The sequence below is a fragment of the Zingiber officinale genome, chromosome 2A (assembly GCF_018446385.1).
Source record: "Zingiber officinale cultivar Zhangliang chromosome 2A, Zo_v1.1, whole genome shotgun sequence".
NCBI classification, from domain to species: domain Eukaryota; kingdom Viridiplantae; phylum Streptophyta; class Magnoliopsida; order Zingiberales; family Zingiberaceae; genus Zingiber; species Zingiber officinale.
Genome location: NC_055988.1, coordinates 20,377,089 through 20,399,102, shown reverse-complemented (window position 1 = coordinate 20,399,102; position 22,014 = coordinate 20,377,089). Strand labels below are relative to the sequence as shown.

General features: G+C 41.2%; 1 protein-coding gene across 1 annotated transcript; it reads left to right on the top strand.

Annotated features, from left to right (window-relative positions):
- Positions 1-2,346: 2,346 nt before the first annotated feature.
- Positions 2,347-4,669, top strand: LOC122044447 (scarecrow-like protein 32). Its single transcript, XM_042604923.1, has one exon. The coding sequence runs from the start codon at positions 3,098-3,100 to the stop codon at positions 4,544-4,546; it is 1,449 nt and encodes a 482-aa protein (XP_042460857.1). The 5' UTR covers positions 2,347-3,097; the 3' UTR covers positions 4,547-4,669.
- Positions 4,670-22,014: the final 17,345 nt, after the last annotated feature.

Here is a 22,014-nt window from a genome sequence, read left to right as displayed (position 1 = left end):
CCTTAAACGACATTTTGGGAAATAGTAGGGTATTTATAAGACAAGGGCATAATCGGAAATCGAAGAGTCATCGCGCATACATTAACATCTAGGCTATCTCTTACAAAAGGTGATAAAGTTTAAGCGGGACATTGGAAAAAAGGCCAGCCAGTAAGCAAATGCAGGGCAGATGCCAGGAATCCAGATCAGGTGACAATAGGATTCGGGTCTAGTCAATCAGACTAGATCCTCCTTTGACTAGACTTGAGGGGGATGCTTGTGATACGGTGTATGATCGTGGGGTCGGCGAAATGAGGTGGTCGCGAGTCAAGACCACAAGATGGTCAAAAGTCAAGCTTACGTATTGGTCAGAAGTCAAGCTTACGTGATGGTCAGAAGTCAAGCGTATGTGGCGGTCGGAAGTCACGCCTACATGGAGGTCATAAGTTAGGCCTACGTGGGGGTAAAAAAACTAGCTTGCGCAAAGGTCAAAGATCTGACCTACGTGTAGTGCAAGGGGCCTACGTATTGGTCAGAAGTCAAACTTACGTGATGGTCAGAAGTCAAACATATTTGGCGTCGGAAGTCATGCTTACATGGAGGTCATAAGTTAGGCCTATATGGGGGTTAAAAGACTGGCTTGCGCGAATGTCAAAGATCCGACCTACATGTAGTGCAAGGGGCCAAGTTACAAGATGGGCTAGGTTAGACACGAATGATGTCTTAAGAATGGACATAACGTACAGATCGGGATTGGCCAACCAAGGATACAGGTCGGGGCTTCTAGCCTTGCAACACAGGACATAGCGTACAGGTCGGGATTGGCCAACCAAGGATACAGGTCGGGGCTTCTAGTCTTGTGGCACAGGACATAGCGTATAGGTCTGGAGTGGCCGACCAAGGATACAGGTCGGGGCTTCTAGCCTTGCGGTCCAGGACATAGCGTACAGGTCAGGATTGGCCAACCAAGGATATAGGTCGAGGCTTCTAGCCTTGTGGCACAGGACATAGCGTACAGGTCGGGATTGGCCAATCAAGGAAACAGGTTGGGGCTTCTAACCTTGCGGCACAAGACATAGCGTACAGGTCGGGATTGTCCAACCAAGGATACAGGTCGGAGCTTCTAGCCTTGCGGCATAGGACATAGCGTACAGGTCGGGATTGGTCAACCAAGGATACAGGTCGGGGCTTCTAGCCTTGCGGCCCAGGACATAACGTACAAGTCGGGATTGTCCAACCAAGGATACAGGTCGGGGCTTCTAGCCTTGTGGCACAGGACATAGCGTACAGGTCGAGATTGACCAATCAAGGATACAGGTCGGGGCTTCTAGCCTTGCGGCACAGGACATAGCGTACAGGTCGGGATTGGCCAACCAAGGATATAGGTCGGGGCTTCTAGCCTTGTGGCACAGGACATAGCGTACAGGTCGGGATTGGCCAATCAAGGATACAGGTCGGGGCTTCTAGCCTTGCGGCACGGGACATAGCGTACAGGTCGGGATTGGCCAACCGAGGATACAGGTTAGGGCTTCTAGCCTTGTGGCACAGGGCATAGCGTACAGGTCGGGATTGGCCAACCAATGATACAGGTCGGGACTTCTAGCCTTATAACACAAGACATAGCGTACAGGTCGGGATTGTGTCGACTGACGGATACAGGTCGGTGCTTCTAGCCTTATGACACAGGACATAGCGTACAGGTCGGGATTGTGTCGACTGACGGATACAGGTCATGATCCAGGATAAGTGGAAGCACACCGAGGCATACAGGTCGGGACCTGGAAATGTGCAGGTCCAGATGCATAAAGTAATAGAAGATAGCTATAGGTCTGCACTCACAGGTCGGGACCAGCAAATACAAAGAGCCAATACAGGGATAACGAGAAGAGGAGGCCGGGCGCTACACGGCAAGCAGTCTAAGGAATCATAACCACCTGTCAGAGAGTAATCACTGTCTGTCAGAGAATATGCCAATAGTCAGGTACTCACAGCACTCTGGTTCCTCCCTGGACTTATAAGAAAACGTCATGTGTCATCCACCGCTAGACAAAGCCTGACATCTGACATTTCCTAACACCCGTCAGACTCCAGAAGCATCCGTTGCGGTATAAAAAGGGATGTTTTGCCCCTTATGCAGGTACGCTCACTCGTCATTTCTTACTCGTCTTTACTTTTCGTCCTTTCTCTGTGCTTCTGGGAAAAAAATACCTGACTTGAGTGTCGGAGAGCCTGACCCGAGGACTTTTTCCCTGGTTTCTAGTCTCTAACGACTTGGAAGCTCGCCTGAGTGTACGACATCCTTGCTTCACCTTCCCCGTCATCTACCCTCGTCATCCGTTCGTGACAGTGCTCCCGGTAGGTGCCAGATCGACCAGGCCTCACAGTAACTTTCCGTCAATCTCAATTTCAATATCACCCATCTCTGTCTGACTCAGTTTCCAGATGAGACCACCCTTATTTCTATGTTAGAAATTGAGAGGTGCTGTCCCTTTACGCAACGAGAGACCACAACCACCGACCTTTCTCTAATTTCTTACGCCACTCGATCGACAACCAGCCAATGCGCCGTACCCATTGGGAATTCATGAACTGCATGCTGCATCCATGATTTCTCCTTGATTTGGTCCGTGAGCTTTCTCCCTCTCTTTCTCGCTCTGAAAACACATGTACCGCCAAGACGCATCCATGGCGGCCCTTCATCCTCACATGCCACCAAAAACCATATAAAAAGGTCACTATCTCCATACCTTTCGTCTTCAATCCTGCTTTCTATCCTCTCCCAGCAATCTTTATTACTCTATTTAAATCCGTCCATCGACAATTCGATCGCCAGCTCCATCCATCTTAAACTAGAAGAAGTTCATGAATAATTGTTCTCGATCTCATACTAGCTCTCTTTTCGGTTCAATCCTCAAAAGAAGCACCTGAGTTTCCTTCTCTGTTCATTTCTCTGATGATCTTACCTTCAGAGTCAGACATATATGATCAAATTATTCTCGTGTTGTTTGGATTATCATAATCGTAGTAGCTGAATACCTTTAGAGTCAGATATCGATCAAAGCCCTCTTTTTTGCTCTCGATCTGTTGCTTGCTTATCTACTTAATTAATTACCTATGCATGATGCAATATTTCACTAGTGCACCGGTACTGCCTCCTGCTCCTTTGCTTCCCAATGGCGACGGGATAGTCTTCTACTCCGACGACGACGACGAAGCGGCCTCCTCCTCATCGAAGCCGCATAGCTGCTTGCAGTACTTGCCGCAGCATCACTCGTGGCCTTGGCTGCCTGGCCTCGTCTCCTCCTCCTCCTCCTCCTCGCCGAAGCCGGATATCGGTGTTGGAGGAGGCAGCATAAGCAGCGCCGGCTGCATGGAGCAACTGCTGGTGCATTGCGCCACCGCCATCGAGGCCAACGATGCCACCCTGGCCCAACAGATCATCTGGGTTCTCAACAACATAGCTCCCTCCGACGGCGACTCCGATCAGCGCCTCGCCTCCGCCTTCCTCCGCGCCCTCATCGTCCGCGCTTCCAAGACCGGTTCCTGCGAGAATATGCTCGTCGCTGCGGCCGCCGGCGGCACCAACCTCGCCCTCTATCTCCACCGCTTCTCCGCCGTTGACCTGGCCAGCTTCATCGATCTCACCCCTTGGCACCGCTTCGGCTTCGCCGCCGCCAACACCGCCATAGCCGAGGCCGTCGAGGGGCTGCCGGCGGTCCACCTCGTCGATCTCGGGACCACTCACTGCATGCAGATGCCGACGCTCATCGACCTGCTGGCCAAACGGCCCGAGGGCCCTCCTCTGCTACGCCTCACCGTGCCGGCCCTCACCGCGACGGCTGCGCCGCCTTTGCTCGACATGTCGTACGACGAGCTCGGCGCGCGGCTGGTCAACTTCGCACGGTCGAGGAACATCCAGATGGAGTTCCTGGCGGTCCCCTCCGATCCGACCGAAGCGTTCGCCACGCTGATGGAGCAAGTGAGAGTCCGGCGACTAGTCACGCAAGGGGAAGCTGTCATCGTGAATTGCCACATGATGCTGCACTGCATCCCCGAGGAGACGGCGGCCGCCGTGCTCAGCTCCCCCTCGCCGACGCTGTCTCCGCGGAGCACGTTCCTGAAGACGCTCCGAGGGCTAGAACCCACGCTGGTGACCGTCGTCGACGAGGACGCGGACCTGACGCCGTGCGACCTCATGAGGCGGCTGCGCGCCGCGTTCAACTACCTGTGGATACCGTACGACGCGGTGGAGACGTGCGTCGGGAAGGGCAGCGAGCAGAGGCGGTGGTACGAGGGAGGGGTGTGCTGGAAGATCGAGAACGTGATCGCGCAGGAGGGGACACAGAGGGTGGAGCGGCAGGAGACGAAGGGGAGGTGGGCGGGGAGGATGCGGGCGGCAGGGTTCCGGTCGGTGGGTCTGACGGAGGAGGCCGCGGCGGAAGTGAGAGGGATGCTGGACGAGCACGCCGCCGGCTGGGGAATGAAGAGGGACGACGACCATGATCTCACGCTCACATGGAAGGGCCACAACGTTGTGTTTGCCACAGCTTGGATTCCGGCGCCATGATCAAGCCAAAGTGCTAAACTCTTAATTATATTCTTCATTTGCTGCTGCTTTGCCATTACTGATTAATCAGTTATTAATCTGTATTACTGAAAGAACATGAAAGATCCATCCATCATTCATATAGCACGTTGCTCATGATAAAGATTGCACGTTAGAATGAAACACATATGAATCATGACGGATGATCCAGTGTCACAAGTAATATTTGAACTTTTTAGGTGTAATATGCTCAGGTTGATAATTGACCTTGATTTGTAATTATAATATAAGAGTTCATGCACTTCCATGGTAAGAATATTATTATTGTTTTGCTAAGAAAAATAATGAAAACGGTTTTATGGTCATACTCACTGTTTGATTGCTTGATCTAAGAGTAAGACCTAAATTTTGAAAGCTTTTGGCTAAAGATTTAGAGCTCAAATGTGGATGGGAATACCATTAAAAGAGCTTTAATCTTGTGGCTTCCACCATATATGAAAAATAGTTTCACATTCCATATTAGTCTCTATAGCTACAAAACATCCTTGAAATCCAAAAATGATTGAATGATTTATTGTATAATTGTTTCTGTGAATTATGGCCTAAAAGCTTTTCTTTGGATGGTATCATTGCATCATATGTTAAAATTTGATATAAAAAATTTAATTGCTAAAGTAAATTCTTAAAAAGGATATATTATGATGCTAAAGTCTTTTATGATAAGAATTTTATACTTTGTTTCTATGACTATCTCTTATCTCTTATCTCTTGAACTCTTGTATAGATATGAGAAGAGTTTTTTAAAAAAAAAATCTTGAAAGAGATGCAAAGTGTTAATTTTCATAAAATATAACTCAACCCACAAAATTATAAATATTGAGATTGATGTGATAGGGGGTGAATAGCGATTCTCCATGTGATGTTAACTTAAACTCTTGCTAATGGTTTAGTGAGGTTAACTGCAAATAATTAGTGTAACGGAAATAAAAATAATCAAAATATACCAATGCTAACATGTAATACATATGGTTCAAAACCTTCATTTATATTTCATGGCTTAATAAAAATGATAATCCTAGTAAGTCTTATTGACTATTCCTGGTAATTGGTCAGGTCTTATCAAAGTTTTCCACCGACCATCAGGATAAATTGGGAAGTGTATGCGGTGACTAGCCTAGAAGTTTAGCATCCTTTGATTGTGCCTCCCATTTAGAGGAAAAATTCCTACAAATATATCATAATTAGATATTGAACTACGGATACCTAAATGATAAATTGAATATCTTACCCAACATCATAGTCCCGAGGACCTTCTATTCCATGGCTTAATGACTCTTCAACAAGTATTCTTAAAATATCATTAATTTTTCTCCTTCTTAGATATAATTTTGTTTGAAAGTGAAGAAAACTCTTACAAGTATTTTACAATAAGATTACAATGAAACGTAGAGATTAAGAGAGAGAGAGGACAAGATAGTTCTAATAATCACAAAAAAAATTCGATAACATTAGCTAAAATTGCTTCCCTTGGTTCACTATCTTTAGCTTTATTTGACTATTATGTTATGTAGCCATTGATTAGTTAGCTAGGCCCACCATGAGTCAATTGGTTTTCTCATCCCAATGGCTTCTAATCTCCGAGTTACTAAACATTAACATTGCAAGCTTAATAGATGAAGTATAGGGGAGTTGAGGTTGACTAAACATTCTGTAGAGAAGGGAAGTCCAATTAAGTGTTGGCAAATGGATGAAGTTTAAATGAGTTTAGGTTGACTGCATACTCGGAAAAGGAAAAGTTCATTGGGCGTTAGCCAAAATAGAAGCCCAACCAGAGCTGGTAGACGAGGAAGGCCTGGAAGCGAGGCTTCTTGGCAGATGTAAAATTCTAATAGATCAAGATCTATGATCTAAGTCTATCATTCATTGGCCTTAGGGCTGAGTTAAATTGGTTAGCATGGGACACAGTTATTATCATAAAGTAAGAGTTTGAATTTCGGTGAAGGTAAGAAAAAAAAGTCCTTTCCATACTAATCAATTATAGTTTTCTTATTTACCTTTTCATAAATGATCATGAGATTGATTGTATGAACCGTTAGGATGACAAATTTTACTTTTTACAACCATAAATTTATCATTTTTTACTAATTTTTTTTCTCTTGCTCCCTTCAATGGCTTAAAAGGTTTTGAAATTAGAAATTTTGATCATATTTACTAAATTTAGTAAAGTGTCAAGAAGAGAACCAGTTTGAAGTGATTTGAATATATTTACATCCATAAATGAGTTTTTAGTATTAATGAGTAATTAAACATTGAAAATAGAAGAAAAAAAAAATGATATTAGGGGATATAGTTGAGTACTTTAAATGTACCTATTGAAGTAAAAAAAAACAAAGAAGTCATCATAGCGATCCCTTCAAGGCGGCCCCATATTTTTTTAAAAGGGATAAATTATATGGAGAATTTATCCTAGTATAGTGACTTTTTGTATAAGAAGGTTATGCACCTAGTAAATAGTATTTTACTTCTAATAAAATATTTTATATCCGTTGAAAATTGATCTCAAAACCTATTCAAAAAACCAATTATATTGGTACCAACTATACCAATCCATGGGACCTTTTAAATGTATCTTTGATGATTAAGAATGAATGCACATCCTTAGACAATGAACATTTTTGTTTAATAAAAAAAATATATCAACTATCTTAACAGCCCCTAGTGCTGACCCTATGGATATAGAGAGAAGTAAAAATAGGTACATAGATGAGAGATACATGGTGGGGTAAACTATACAAGTCATCAGTTCTTGAGAATCGATCTCTCATCATTATGCCAGAAATGTCATGCATCCACCATCTATGCTACCGCCTAGACAACATTTTTGTTTAATTGAAAATCCTTAAAATTTATTAGTTGACTCAAGACTCTAGGGAAGTAGAGTATATTAGAGCATCTGCAGTGGGAGTTCCTTTGGATCTCCAACTGCTGAGTTGGCACATGGGTCATACCTCCCTCCCACAGTGGGGGGAGGTCAGTCCCTCAAACGACGGAGTGTAGGGCCGTTCTCTCGTTAGTTTTTTTAGTTTTTAATTATTTTTGTAATATTTGTATATAAAAAAAAAACAAACGTTGAATATGAGATATTCAACGTTGAAGAAGATGAGTCGTTAAACAACGGCTAATTTGATAGCCGTTGTTAAAAGTTTAATTTTTTTAATAAAAAATTCTATAAATATATTACGAACTCTTGTTTTTTCATTCTCCTCATTCTCTATTTCTTTCATCCTTTCATTCTCAATTTGTATTCGAGATGGACGAAAATTTCAATACTTCTTTTACAAATCTTTTAAATTCTTTCAATGCAGAAGAAAATACATCTTTTCAAAATATCCGCATTCCTCCAAACCATGATGCCCAATATCCTCAATTTTTCTCTCACACGTAATACTATCCAAATTTTCAAAATATTTCATATGTTCAAGGTCTTCCAAAATTTTCAAATTCCCAATGTTCTCAAAAATTTGCGCACCACCTTTAGAGTAACGTCGTCCTAGCTCCATTTGGTATGCATTCACACCAAGATTGGTCAACCATGAGCAACCAATTTGGGATGCCCTAGCTCCATTTGGTATGCATTCACACCAAGATTGGTCAGCCATGAGCAATCAATTTGGGATACCTTTTCTGCCTTTTGCATTTTCCCCTCCTCAACCATTAGCTATGTTTTCAAACGAAGCAAGAAGGGCTACTATCAGCCCATCTATCAGCGACAAAGAACCTCTAACGCTATCGTCTGTTCCAATATCTTAGTGACCACCACACTCATCACAAAAAGAGCGTTAAGTTGAACTGGAAAAAGATGATTCGAAACGGAGATTTTGGTCTCTTGATGAAGACATAGTCCTTGTGAAGTCATGGACAACTATCAGTACTGACGTAGTCATTAGTAATGACCAGAAGGATTAAGTTTTTTGGAAACGTATAGCTAATTACTACAACAAGCATCAACCTGTTGGAACTATGAAGAGAAGCTATCATGTGCTAAAATCACATTATTATAAGTTGTGCCGATGGTAAATGAATTTTTTACAACCTATATTAATTTGTATACTCATCGTTAAAGCGGATAGATTGACGAGAATGTGTTGGCGAATACACTGAATATGTGGAAAGCCAACAATAAAAATAAGGATTTTAAGTATATGCATGTGCGGAGGGTTTTCAAAGAGTATGAGAAATATGCCCCACAATTAGTTGCTCTTTCCTCTCACAAGAAGATAAGGACATTCGAATTGGGGGGGGGGGGGGGGGGGGGACACTTCAACATCAAATCCAAATCCAGATACGAGTGTTAATGTGGATGACTCTAAAGCCCGCATTCGTCTGATAGAGCAAAAGATATCGAAGAGGAAGGGCAATTCCAAAGTTAGAGAGTGCGATATAATGGAACATATCCTCGACAAAGAATGACAAAAATATTAAAGAATATCAAATGGAAAAAATGACTTTGTGAAAAGTTGAGATCTTTCATAAGGATTATGAAATTATTATGAAGAATACAAGTGAGATGATACCAGGACAACTTCATGAGAACATGGTTGAAAAAAATTAACCAAAGACATGACCTAAAGTAGATGTGTTTAAGTTTATTTTTTATATATTATTATAATTTGTCTTTTTATTTGATGTAGGATAATATTTATATATTTTTTAAACTATTAATGTTATTATGGGTGTCAATAATTTATGGATTTTAAAAAAATTAATTATATGTAAAGTAAAATATGTAGGAGAGATAAAAATTATATATAATGAAAAAATATAAGATCCATCAATAAGTTGTTGATTTTTTTTTTTTTTTTTTTTTTGACAATAAACAAATATATAAAGGCTTTTACTTTTAATATAGTGTTGATGTGATATTTAAGAAGTCATAGAATAGCTCTTTCTATATACAATTAAATTAAAAAGCAAGGACAAATATGGAAGATCAACAGTTCGACTGAATTGGTAGGTAATTAAGCCGAAGGGAAAATAAAAAAAAAAAAAACAGAAAACAAAACTCACGAGGAAGGACTGGAATTGCCTGTCGGGTTAGCCTCGCCATTGTGGCTAGACCTCGCCCTTACAAGGTCGCGATCAAGTCTCACTGTGGCGAGGCTTAGCCTGGTTGTCGCTTCATGGTGCGCCTCAACTTGGTTTGATCGCGCAGGGGTGAGGCGTGATTGTGACCTCTCCAGTCTCTTCACGAGGTCGGTGGCATATCGCAAAGGTCAATTTCAGTGATATAAATGCGCAAGCGATAGAAAATAATAAATTCAGATAACCTCGTCAGTCATCCTATCCAATTTTTCTATTAGTAAATTAGAAAGAATTAGAAAGCGTACGATGATGAATCTAAAAGTATAGTATTAATTTGATTATATTCTCTATTTAAAAAAATTATAAATACGTTAAGATCAAATCATAATTAGTTAAAAAAAATTATAAATACGTTAAGATCAAATCATAATTATTTAAATGATAATATGAACATCCTATTATAATACTATAGTCCTAGATAAAAAAAAAAATTCTTAGTTTATCTTATTGACTATCCCTGAGGTACTCGGTTCGATCATACAGAAGTTTCCTACTGATTACTAGGATAAATCAGAAAGCGAACACGACGACCAGCCCAAAAACTCAATATCCTTTGATTACACCCTTCATTTGAAGGAAAAATTCCTATAAATACATCATAACTGGGATTAAACTACATGTACCTAGATGATAATTTAGATGTCCTATCATAACATCATAGCCCGGGGACTAAATGATAAACTCAGTTAGTTTCAATGACTATATCTGGAGTGATCGATTTAGTCCTATAATTTTTTTTCATTTATTATCAGGATAAATTAAAAAGTATTGGATAAATCGGAGCGCACGCGTAAGCGATAGAGAAGTGGGAATTGCGTGAAGGGAGAACAATTACTTTCACCTAGTTTAGAATGAACGAATGAAAAATAACGAAACATAAATCAACGGATTCTATTTTTTTCTAATTTACATCAAATAAATTTAAAAAATATTTCCGCTCTCATATAATCCATTATTTCTATCCTCCATGGAAGAAAACAAGGCATTAAAGAACAACTTTCCTCGTCTTCCACACTTTCCATTCAAATGAGGCAAGATCTCCTGGATCAATTTTTTTTTATCCAGGGATATGTCACTCGTATTTATGATCAGATCATGATTATAATTCGGTCGTAAATGATTGTGATCTCTTCTTAGGTTCATCGTCCCCATCAGATTATAGTTTTTGTTCGAAGTGGGCGGGCGGAGGCCGTCCGGAGGACACCCTCACTCGATGCCCAGTAACCTGGCCACTTATCCACCACCGGAAGCCTTCGGGCGGCTTCCGACCGCCCGCTCCGAATAAAAACTATAACTTGATGGGGGCGATGAACCTAGAAAGGGATCGCAACCATTTGCGACCAGATCACGATCGTGATCCGACTGTAAATACAAATGGCACATCTCCTGAACTATAAAAAAATGATCCAGAAGACCTGTGCTCCCATTCAAATGGCCTCACCAATGACACGCCAAATGGTCATTGCCTCGCGTGTATATAGTATTAAATGAGTCATTCTATACCTGGTGATCAGGATGAGGAAATCACTCCAAAAGATCGAGTAAATCATCAATGAAGAGGTTGGTGATGGATCAGACATCTTCGAGGTGAATCTCTACAATGGTCAAAGAGAATTAGAATGGAGATTAAAGTGAATCTTAGTAAAGTTATTCTAATACTCAAGTCAGAATCTAATGATTAGAGTATCTCTAAGAAGCAATGTCCTAAAGTAGTATGATTTTAATGTATGTCAAAGAGTTTAAGTTAAATTTTCATATTGTTTTGATAGGTGTTTGAGTCATGCAGGACTTAATGAAACACATGAGCAAAATCTCATCCTATGGCTCAGGTCATTGAGATCGGTGAAGGATGGAGCATTCGAAGGACCGTCGAACAAGGAACAAAGGAGTGGGTCAAAGGAAGCGGACTTCAAGACAATGTAAAGGATGACACGGAGAGGAGTCGCAAGCTCAAGTGCATCTGAGGGATAAAGGTCAAGAAGGAGGGCTTCAAAGGCGACTTCGAAAAAGGATGAGTGTTAGTGAATGTAAGATATCAGTCGACTGGTTCAAATTCACGAGAGTACAAAATGGATCTATGCCCAATGGTTATGGAGACCAATCGATTGGTACTGCACTAGTCAACTGGTAGAAAGCCGTTGGCGATTGTTGGTAGAATTTTGGATTCTGCGGAGTATTGTTGGCTGTGTCTAACGGCTACACCAGTCGATTGGTGCATGGACCAGTTGACTGGTGTAGGAAATGAGTTGATTCGGGATCAACTCTTTCCACCTTATTTAAAGAAGCTTTGAGGGATGAAGGAGGTTACTAATTATTGTTGAAAAACTCCTAAGACATCCCTCAAGTTTTCAAGCTTTTATTTTCCTCCTAAACCTAAGTTTCATCTTGTAAAAGAGGAAGAGAGCTTTGTGAGAGGTTGTTCTCCTCGAGAATGAGTAAACTCTAGCCGAAGATTGCTGGGGACTAATCCACCAATGGATTGAAGGATCATCCACCTCAAAAACAAGTCGTGGAGTAGGAGTAAACAATCTCCGAACCACGTTATATTGATCTTGTTAGCGTTTGTATTCTTATTTGCTTTCATTGTCTTAGTATTTGTATTTCCGCTACGCACTAATCATCTTGTAGAAAGAAAGTTTGATTTGGGGTGACCAAGTTATTCCTCCCCTTCTAGCCTAGTTGCTCACCAATCTTCAACAAGTGATATGAGAGTGAGGACGCCCTTATGGAAAAAGAGAATGGAGGCATTCTTCAATACTGATTTCAATATTATGCTAATAATGAAAAATAGTTTCGAGATACCTAGGGATGAAAATAACACAATAATCAACAAAGAAAGATAGAACAAGAAGAAAAAGGAAGAACATTTAGCAAACTCAAGGGTCATGTATCATCTGTAGGTTCGGATAGGCCGACTGGAGAAGGTTTTGCCTAAAAAATAACTAAAGACCTTTCTCGAGTTTTGGAATTAGATTAGTAGCAATAGTATAAAAATAAACAATACAAAAACTGAAAGAAAGAGACTCAAAATTTTACTTGGTTACAACCGGGGTGGTTGTTAATTCAAGACAATGACAGTACTAGGAAAAATCTCCTTTGTATAGGCAGAGAAGCCTCTTACAATATTTGAACGCTTAGGCTATTGCTAAGAAATGAATGCTTGAGTTGTTGATATATTTCCTACCTCTAGGGGCCTTTTTATAGCTCATGAAAATTATATTCATAGCTCAAGGGCGCCTTCCAAGGGTTTGGAGGGCGCCTCCTCGAGGCAGCAGCGGATAAAACTTTATCCGCTGCAAACGACTATTTTGACTAGGTCGGCGCCCTAAGGCGGCCTCCATAGGCGTGGAGGGCGCCTTAGGGCGCCCTCCGCCTGAAGGTGGCAGAGGCGTTGACTCGCTTCGGACGCACCTTCAACACCTTGTTGAGGGTGCCTCCAACAATGTTCTCTAGCTCCTTTCGCTCTCATGCTGCTCCGATTGCCTGAGTGATTGCGACCAACCGAAATAGGCCTCACCCGAACCTAATTTCTGGCCTTCTCCTCGAGCAGGCTTCCGCTCCAGCTTTTCGTCCCTCGAACGTTGCGTACGTTCTTCTCATCCACCGGTGTACTCTTTCACAGCCCTCTCGTCCCTTGGACGCACCGAGCCCGTCAGCTCCCTTCCCGTGTCGTCCTTCTCGCTAGCTGCATCTTTCGCTCGACTTCCTGTGCTCGTAAGCTCATGCACACTTAGACATATGGATTAAACCAAAACAGGACCTAACCTAACTTGGTTGATCACACCAAAAATAATCTTGGGGTTCCAACATCATCTACTAAATGTACTTCCCCAACAAGAAATAACTCGGATAGAAACTACATAAGTGCCAAGGACTTATGGGAAAAGTTGGTTGAGCTACATGAAGAGACGTCATAAGCTCAATTGGCAAGAAAAGACATCCTCTGATCTCAACTCAACAATATCAAGCTTGAGAAAGAAGAAAAGGTATCTATTTTACATTCTAGAATTAAGAAAATTACAAATGGACTAACAAGTATAGGTAAGACACTTACAAATTGAGATATGATGATGAAAGCCATCAATGTTTTCCCAAAAACCACTACATGGATGTTAATAGTAGATTCATTCTACATTTCAAAGGATCTAGAGAAGTGTACTCTAGATGAGTTCTTCTCAACTATGGAGCTTCACAAAACTCGCATCGAGAGATAGATGGAGAAGCTCATATATCAAGAGGAGTATCCTTTATAGCAAACAAAAGAAAGGGTAAAAAGAAGAAGTCTTCATCCCCACCATCCTCTGACTTCAATGAATCAAGTGCCTCAATGGATAGCGATCAAGAGGCATATATGGTAAGAAAAATGAGAAAAACATTTAAAATTATTTCAACTAACAAATCTCATGTTAGGAAAAGTTCAAGAAGCAAGAGTAGAACTAGAAGGACCATTTGTTAGTTAGAGCCCTAGAGCCAATCATTTGATGATTGTTGTATGGACTCGTTGTATCATATTCTTGTATATAAATAAAGGCATTTGTTTTGGTTATTATACTTGCTTGTATTTGTGCCAAATAACTAAGTATAATAGCGTCCTTGAGTAGAAGGTTCTTACCTATATCAATCGATTGGTTGAATCGATAGTGAGATGATATAGGGAACACTACTCTTAATCATTCCTAGTCGAGTATTAACATTCAGGGACAATGTTAATGTGACGAGACTAGCATGTATGTCAACTCGATGACTTGATCTCACAAGTCATGGATATGGAGATATCAAGTTGACACATGGGTATGCATTGGAGAATGTATACTGAATGACCCGCTATGTGAAAGTATCATGGATCGTTATATGAGTGTCATATACTTTCTCATGTGACTATTAGTATGACTACTAGTCCTTGGACCTGAAGTCACCATGGTTCCCTACATAAGGAGTTACGTACTTTGGTTTCGTTAAACGTCACCCGTAACTGGGTGGACTATAAAGGCGATTACTGGGTATGTAACGAATTATGCAGAGGGATGTGAGTGATGTAGATGGGATCTATCCCTCCTACATGATAGGAGTGACATCGATATTCTTGATAGAGTGAGACCACTAAGTGTATGGCCATGCCCAAATGAGTCAATATGAGATATTGAGCTCATTTGATTGAGTGAGTCTACTTGGAGTTCAAGATTTAGATTGATTAGAGGATGACACGGTCTATGCCTCACATTGATCAATCTAGATGTCAAGGATAGAAGAACACTTATCATATATTGTGAAGGGTCACAATTAGTAGTCACAAGGTGATGTTGGATCTCAACATTCTTATAACTTGGTTAGTAATGATGTGTTGCTAGATACTGCTCATTACTTATGCTTCTAAATGGGTTTAGGAGCATTGCCAACGTTATAAGAACCTATAGGGTCACACACAAAGGGTAATTAGATGGAGATTAGGTTCATTTGATGAACCTAAAGGATTAGGTTCATGTGATGAACCAAATTAGATTAATAGTAATCCAAATTAGGCTAATTGAGTTGGACTCAATTTGGTTCATGTATTAAATGAGTCTAATTTGGACTTAGACTTATTGAATCAATTTAATTCAATGAATAGGGATTCATTAAATTAAAATTGACTTGAACCAATGGTTAGATTTGATCAACCATGGAAGAGAAGTGGTCAAGTTTGACTTGACTTGAGAGGAAGATGAAGAGTCAAGTTTGACTTGATCATTTACCACCTCATTGGTGAGTTGGCAAGAAGTGGACCAATGATGATGCTCCACATCATCATGGTTGCTTAAGTGAGATGCCACCTCATGGGAGTTACCAAGAGTTGTGACTCTTGGCATCCCATGGAGGTTACATTCTCTCTTAAAGTGGCCGGCCACTTTAGATGAGGGAGTTAGTGCATTTTGTGTGCTTGGTGAGTAACTCCTTCTTCCTCAAACTCTTCTTTTCTCTCCCTCTCCTCCACCATTACTGATCTTCTAAGGTTGCTAGCACATCCTTAGAGATTCTCTCCATCGAGTTGTTCGTGTGGATACACATAGAGGAGTATCTACTTTGATACTCTCGAGATCCGGCGACGAACCTTGGACGAGCGGGATTGCGAAGGGCTTCGCATCAAGGGTATCCTTTTTCTTTTGTAGATCTAATGTAGATCTAGGAGTAGAAAACATGTATATGAAAGTTTTACATAATTTTATTTCTTCACACGGATCCGTGGCATGGGGGTTTCGGGGTTTCTGCAACGTAAAATTGTGGCCCGAAAAACTCGACAGTGGTATCAGAGCCACGTGCGAAGCGTATACATGTTTTATTTTGAATTTTATGAAATTCTACAGATCTGTAAATTTCTATATTTTTATGATTTTTATTGATTTTATGGGTAATTTTCTCGTAGAAGCGAAGCACAAGTGTTTAGACACTTGTAGGCTTCGACTACCGAGAAGATATTTCCGAAACGGCAAGGTTTCGTCCCAAATCCTTTTGGGACAGTGGACTAAGGCACTGTAGGATCGCTTAGGAACACTCGCGATGGTTATATCGCGGGTAGGGGTGCTACCCCTGACCCCGCAAGGGGCTTCGTTCTGCGATTGCGCCCGAAAATCGCTAAACGGGACCGCTGGGAATTTTTACTCATAAAAATTGTAAGAAAAATTACAGAAATTTATAGAAATTACATAATTTAGAATTATGTATTATTTTGTGATGGTCATGGTCCAAAAGACCCAATTATATTGGAAATTCTGTGTTGTAATTCATATTATGGCCTGCGTGCCATTATCTGTGATGTGCGTATTGTATGTGATACGCGACCTGCGCGTCATGCCTTTCCTATTATAAATTAGTTTAGACTCGAATGTAACTCGAGTTTCACTTTTGTAATGTACAAAATGGAGCGGTGGAAGGTCCACTCGAGACGGAGTTACGAGGAGGGCGCGAGCAACACAAGGTGGTCAAGGAAGGAGCTTGAGAATCTGTTGACCTTAGGTTGACCATCCGATCTTCTCATTGGCTTGAGAAGATCGTAGTAGGGTCATGACTAATCACAAAAATATTTAATTAATTGCTTGTGTGTGTATATGTGATGCATGCTAGAATAAGTAATTAATTAGCGCCTTAACGATTCGATTCGATCAATCGCGTATATGATACATCTCGACGATTAGATTAGATCTAAATCGCGTACATGATGTGCCCTAACGATTAGATTAAATCTAAATCGCGTATATGATACACCTCGTCGATTAGATTAGATCTCAATCATGTCAACTCGTAATCTACCATGCCGTGATACCTATCACTACCTCGATCGCATGTTGTTGTTGAATCTGCCAAAGCAGAGCAACGCATACTATCTTGGTAGGGTACGGAGGGACAATTTTGGTCCCGCCTATCAACGCATGGGTGAGTACAATTCAATTAGATTGAGTAACTAGTTAACTCAATTGGATCGAGTTTAACTATAGGCATTTTCCAATGGTTGGTAGATAGGTCAAAATCACGTTTATATTAACTCTTGGGCGTATTAGCCAAAGCTAACTCGAGTTTTAATATAAATGCGGATCTTGATCCTATAAACAAGAGTTGCATAGAGATGTAATTGGTAATTAGTTACCTACCGATCATACTAAGTCTTGGGCGATTTAGCCAAAGCTAACTCAAGGCATAGTATGATGTGGATCTTGTCCCACACGAATTATAGATAGTTGGTTAGAATCTAGTTAGTGTGGTTTGACCACATCACTCACTTAATTCTACAAAAATTCTATAATTCAGTGGGAGCATCATTTAATTAAAGGTCTAATTAGATGATTAATAGAATGTGATATTTATTTTTCTACATTTTCTGTTGTAGATAACCATGACGTCAAATACGAACTCTTTCTCCTTGTGTTCCGTCCTTAAGAAGGACAAGCTCAACGGAGCTAATTTCCTGGACTGGTACAGAAATCTAAGAATAGTTCTCACTCAGGAAAGAAAACTGTACGTCCTAGAGTAGCCCATTCCCGAGGCACCTCCTGCCACTGCCACGGGAGCTGATCGTGATGCTTACAAGAAGCATCAAGATGATGCATTAGATGTATCATGTCTTATGCTCGCAACCATGAACTCTGAGCTTCAAAAGCAACATGAGTTAATGACTGCTTATGATATGGTTGAACATCTTCGTCAACTGTATCAAGGACAAGTAGGGCACTGGAAGAGGAACTGCACTGGATACCTGGAAGATCTTAAGAAGAAGAGAAATAAGATTTCTACTTCAGGTATACATGTTATAGAAGTCAACCTCTCTATTTCTTCATCGTGGGTATTAGATACCGGATGTGCTTCTCACATTTGTACTAATGTACGAGCGCTGAGAAATAGCAGAGCATTGATGAAGGGCGAGATAGACCTACGAGTAGGCAATGGAGCACAGGTTGCTGCTGTTGCTGTAGGAACTTATTCTCTATCTCTGCCCTCTGGGCTTGTACTAGAATTGGATGATTGTTGTTATTGGTGTGGGAAGCATCCGATGATTGAACCTAAGTTTTGATAATGGTAAAAGATTCAAATTTAAGATGTGTGGTGATCTAACGGTCTGAATGAGATTGCAGGAAAGTCCTAAGTGTACTTAGGCAAAAGCCCTAACTGTGGTTAGGCAAGGTAAACCCCCTAGGGGGTGGTAACCCTAGGTCATAGGGGGTGGTAACCCTATGCGGAAAGTCTTGGTCGGTCGAGTGCTTCAGGAAAAAGTCCTGGGGGGGAGGGGGTAACCCTAGGTGGAAAGTCCTGGTGTCGCCGAACCCGGTGAAAGACTGATCAGCCGGGAAGCGGAAGTCCAGCAGAAAGTCCGGAAGCATCGAGCACCGAGCAAAAGTCCAGTCGATCTGGAGGATCGCACTGGCATCAGGTAAATCTCCTGAGTGGAGTAGGTGAGGACGCGTTCCCCGTAGAGGGAACAATAGGCGTCGGGTCGATCTAGGGTTTCCGGTAGGAAACCCGAAGTCAGACCCGGACAGTCTGGAGACTGTCATGATATTCTGTTATCATATTTACTGTTGTTTTGTGCTAACTTTGTTTTGCAGGGTATGTGTTTGGGACTAACACTTTTGCAGGACCAAAGGAGCACAAGTTAACCTCGGATGAATAGTGTCCGAGGCGCCTCCATGGAGCTTGGAGGCGCCTCGGGTGCGAGCAAGGAAAAGCCAGCGCAGCAGACTGGAGGCGCCTTGAATGAAGCTCAAGGTGCCTTGGACCGAAGGTGGAAGGCGCCTTGGAGAGGCTGAAGGCGCCTTGAACCATATAGAGTTCGACTAGGTTTGTGCTGATCCACGCGTGCGACTCGGCGGGCTGGAGGTGCCTTGAGAGGGTTTGAAGGCGCCTTGAACACAGTATAAATGAGGGTTTCGACCAGCAGCTCAGAATAACTCACTCCAAGCAATCCTTCTGCGACTAGCTGCTAACGACACGATCCTGAAGTGCTGCGACGACCCCCCGACGACCCGGTACTCCGAATCTTCAATTATTCACATTGTCGTCGGTATAATTTAATTAGTTCTTATTGATTATTGTACTTCACTTGTAATTCTATTCGAGCTATTAGTTGTTGCCCACGGAAAGTGATCAAGGATCGCGGGCCTTCGAGTAGGAGTCGATCTAGGCTCCGAACGAAGTAAATTCCCCTGTATCTGTGTGTTTGTTTCTTTATTCCGCTGCGTGTTTTTTTTTAACTCCGATAGTTTTACGATTCCGAGCTGAGTGAAAGCCACGAGCGCTATTCACCCCCCCTCTAGCGCTTCTCGATCCAATAATTGGTATCAGAGCGGGGTTGTTTTGAATTGGTGGAACCACCATTCAAAACAATTTTTCGTGGTAGTTTCAGATTTTCGGAGTCAATTAGAATTTAGCTTTATAGCTAAATTCTAATTCTTTTTCTCGAATCAGTTTTTGCTCGAAGTTGGTGCAATACCACTCGAGATCGTTTTCTTTTAACTACTTCCCACACTACTAATCCAGGACCAAGTCCTGGAATTTTCTTGTCATTTATTTTTTATAGTTGATCTAAAATGACTCAACAAGAGGGCTATAGCACTGTCCGTCCCCCGCTCTTCACCGGAGAGGACTTTGGTTACTGGAAGGGCAGAATGGAGAACTTCCTGAAGATCCAGTTCGAGATGTGGATGATCGTCAAGACTGGTTTGGATCTGCCAAACGATAAAAACGGCAATCCTACACCTTGCGAGGACTGGGAACCTGCATTAATTAAGAAGGTGGAGGCACATGCCAGAGCAACTTGTACCCTCCAGTGCAGACTAACAAAGGAGGAGCTAAACCGCGTCGGTCCATTCTCAAGCGCCAAGGAGCTATGGGAGAAGCTGATCGAGCTTCACGAAGGGACCTCCGATACCAAAGTAAGTAAGCGTGATTTACTATTCAATAAATTGTATAACTTAAAAATGCAGGAAAATGAGATGGCAAGCCAGCTACACGCGCGCATTCAAGACATCCTCAATTCTCTCCACGGAATCAGGCAAAAGGTAGAGAATCGGGACGTCATAAGGTACGCACTAAACTCGTTTCCGAGGAGCACATTGTGGACATCAATGGTAGATGCCTACAAAGTCTCCAAGGATTTATCTTCAATAAAGTTAGATGAACTATTCTGTGAGTTTGAATTACATGAGCAGACTAATGCACAGCCAACCGAGAAGGAGGTTGCTTTGGTTGCAGGTACCAGTCGAATGCGCGAACCGAGATCACAACGAAGAACTGAACTAGAGTTAGAAGAAGAACCCGACTCAGATGATGAAGATGAAGAACTAACAACCGAGCTCATGAACCTTGTGAAGAGACTCTACAAGAAGAAGAAAGGCTTCAACAAGAAGGACCTAAAGAAGGCAGTCCAATCCAAGGAGGCCCAACCAAGTTCTAAGGTAAAGTTCGAAGTGATCTGCTACGGGTGCAACCTGAAGGGACACATCAAGGCCAACTGCCCTAATCAAAAGGATGCAAAGAAGCAGAGAAGGAAGAAGGCCTTAAAGGCAACATGGGACGAATCTTCCTCAGAAGTCTACGACGACGAACTCGATCAAACGAATTCACTTGCGCTGATGGCCCGGGACCAGATCGACGAATCCGAGAGCGAGATCAAGTCGGAGGCCGAGTCCGAGCGAAGCCACGGATCCGTATCCATTTCCGAAGGGCCTGATCCCTCTGTAAATATCCCTCGACTCAATAACTTAGTCAATTATTTATTACGAAAATTAGCTAAGTTGAATCTTAGAATTAAGTCACTTCTAAAGGAAGTAGTTGTCCTTAAAGAAGTGACTGACTTCAAATCTTTGATTGAACCAGTTCAGACTGGAAACTCAACTCAAGTTCAACAACTTGAAGAAGAGAACTCTAGTCTGAAAAATCAAGTCAAGGATATGGAGAAAACACTAGAATGGTTTTCTTTAGGTTCTAAGAATCTTGACCTAATTCTTGGGACACAAAGAGACGTTTACAATAGAACTGGTCTAGGATTTAAACCAAAAAGAAAATATAAATCCTACTTATCTCTTGTAGAAAGAACAAATAGAAAAGCAGTCCAAGCATGGGTCCCCAAGTCCAAATTGATTAATCAAGTTGGACTTGGTCAATATTGGATCCCGAAGGATCAAATACACTACCTCGATAGACCATATCGAGGCTATGATCCAGGGGGAGAAAAAAGAAAAACAATATTAATAAAACGAACATAATTTCAAAATCAAAATTCAAAATTTGAAAATAAATTAAAAATTCGAAACTAAAATTCAAAATTCGAAAATAAATTAAAAATTCGAAATTAAATTCAAAATTCAATTAAAAATTCGAAATGAAATTCAAAATTCAAAAAAAAAAAAAAATTCAAAACTAAAATTCAAAATTCGAAAATAAATTAAAAATTCGAAATTAAATTCAAAATTCAATTAAAAATTTGAAATTAAATTCAAAATTCAATTAAAAATTTGAAATTAAATTCAAAATTCGAAAATAAATTAAAAAATTCGAAACTAAAATTCAAAATTCGAAAATAAATTAAAAATTTGAAATTAAATTCAAAATTCAATTAAAATTTGAAATTCAAAATTCGAAAATAAATTAAAAATTTGAAATTAAAAGTTAAAATTCAATTAAAAATTTGAAATTAAATTTAAAATTCTAAAATCAAATAAAAATTAGAAGGAGGATCCAGAATAGCTGGCACCCCCAACTAAACTACCCGACTGGGTAACCCAACTTAATCTACCCGAAATGGGTAAACAAGAGTAGACTACCCGACAGGGTAATTAAGGTTAGATTAAAAGGAGTTAGGTTTAACTTGACCCACGGTACTG